Here is a 1,955-nt window from a genome sequence, read left to right as displayed (position 1 = left end):
GGAATAAAATAACGGTGTTTCTCGGTTGCTCGCGATCGACTGACTGTCGTCTTCCGATTGTTCCTTGACGAACCGTTTCCGCGCTTCTTATGTTTTAATATAAAACATTAGGACATTCTGAAGTCTTTCCATTCGCGCTGCATGCACTCTGAACACCACTAAACTCATCCTTCATAAATGCATAAAACTATCAACAATTTGTTGTCAATATTCCTCGAATCGTTTATCTCCTCAGGTGTTACATAACCCTCGCCCAAGCATTGTCGATGTCGATGGGTGGTTCACCCTGTGGACCAGCTGGCACCGGGAAAACGGAAACGGTGAAAGACATGGGCAAAACCTTGGCCAAGTACGTGGTGGTCTTCAACTGTTCCGATCAGATGGATTACAGAGGCTTGGGACGAATTTACAAAGGCCTGGCGCAGAGTGGTTCTTGGGGTTGCTTCGACGAGTTCAACAGAATCGAACTGCCAGTTCTGTCTGTTGCTGCTCAGCAGGTCGCTGTCGTTCTCGCAGCGAAGAAGGAGAAGAAAAAGCAGTTCGTTTTCACCGACGGCGATCTGATAGACATGTGTCCCGAGCTCGGGATATTCATAACCATGGTAAAGATAACTATAAACACTTTCTACTTGGAGCAATTGGGTAATAATATTTGAAAATGAAGTGAACGGAAAGGAAACTTCGTTATTTGTTATCATTTATTATTTCACACAACATTAGAGTGATTGAGGACCCTTTGCACTCGACTGGTGACTCTCAGTCTCACCACTGGGTTTCCTTCAGGTTCGATTTCTTTGGACCTCGAAGTGTCAATAAAATGGTTATCGTTGGGGCAAAGGTGACCAGATTTTCAAATCTCGAATCAGAGTTATCATTTTCGAAGTAAATCTAAGCTTAGCAATCGTGACAATAGAATGCTAAGAAAGCATCTCGAGTTGCTGACAGATACCAGAAAAAAGGCCTCGAGTGCAAAGGGTTACAAAAATAAATCATCGAATTCTAAATAACATTTAACGCGACTTCCTCTTTATTTTAGTTGTGCAATACCATACGTATGCATGTAACTTAATGTTAAATATTAGGTTGTCCCGAAAGCTTCTTTCGAGAGTTGCACTCAATTACTTAATGTGATCGTGTTTATATAAATAGACAATCTAATTTCATATATATTCATGTTGTAACAGGAATGGAGCAAAACGAGTCGTGCACAATTCAGTGATGTAACATGAAACATAAACTATTGCGCACGTATTACTTCTTAATACAGCGAATGAAACTTTTGGGACAACCTGATATAAATCGTAGGGTGAATTGCAATTAAAAGAACATTTTTTCGTTTCGATACATTCGTAGAATCCCGGATACGCGGGTAGGAAGGAGCTACCCGAAAACCTGAAAATACAATTTCGTACCGTCGCCATGATGGTCCCCGATAGACAAATCATTATCCGCGTGAAATTGGCCAGCTGCGGTTTCCTGGAGAACATCACGCTAGCGCGAAAATTCTACACGTTGTACAAGCTCTGCGAAGAACAGCTCACCAAACAGGTGATTTGCACGCGAATCCACGAATCACCGTTTCCTTACAGCCGGTGACTGACTTGCAACAGAACGCTGTGATGTAACTGCTCGGCAGGAATTTTACGGTTCGACACCAACGTTACATTACAATACGAGGTCCTTCTTGAAATCACGAATACTCGCTTCGAACTTTCGGCTGAATTCTCTCTCAATGCTTCCTACTCAATTCTGTGAAAAGTAGACGATCAAAGAGGTTCGTCAAAAAACCGACAGACCAGTGGAGCACGCGAGAGCGCGAACCGAGCGCAAGAACGGCTCGGTTCGTCGCTCGCCAGTCCGCCAAACTAAGCGAATACTCGCGTTACGTTACAATGTTCTGTTGCAAGCCAGTCGCTGGTTTAAGAGTTCGTGTTTCGTTGCTCTGCGAAGGTTCA

At 43.3% G+C, this 1,955-nt stretch overlaps 1 protein-coding gene across 1 annotated transcript in view; it reads left to right on the top strand.

Moving 5' to 3' along the window:
- The window catches only part of LOC128882169 (dynein axonemal heavy chain 5), a 26,823-nt gene that overhangs the window by 13,884 nt on the left and 10,984 nt on the right, over positions 1–1,955 (top strand). Inside the window, exons 23-24 of the mRNA XM_054133743.1 lie at positions 236–602; positions 1,354–1,548. Coding sequence (XP_053989718.1) covers positions 236–602; positions 1,354–1,548 — 562 coding nt within the window. The remainder of the gene's footprint in view (positions 1–235; positions 603–1,353; positions 1,549–1,955) is intronic.

This window comes from Hylaeus volcanicus, unplaced genomic scaffold (genome assembly GCF_026283585.1).
Source record: "Hylaeus volcanicus isolate JK05 unplaced genomic scaffold, UHH_iyHylVolc1.0_haploid 12258___fragment_2___debris, whole genome shotgun sequence".
NCBI classification, from domain to species: Eukaryota; Metazoa; Arthropoda; class Insecta; order Hymenoptera; family Colletidae; genus Hylaeus; species Hylaeus volcanicus.
Note: the sequence above shows the minus strand (reverse complement) of the source record. Positions and strands in the feature narration are given on the sequence as shown.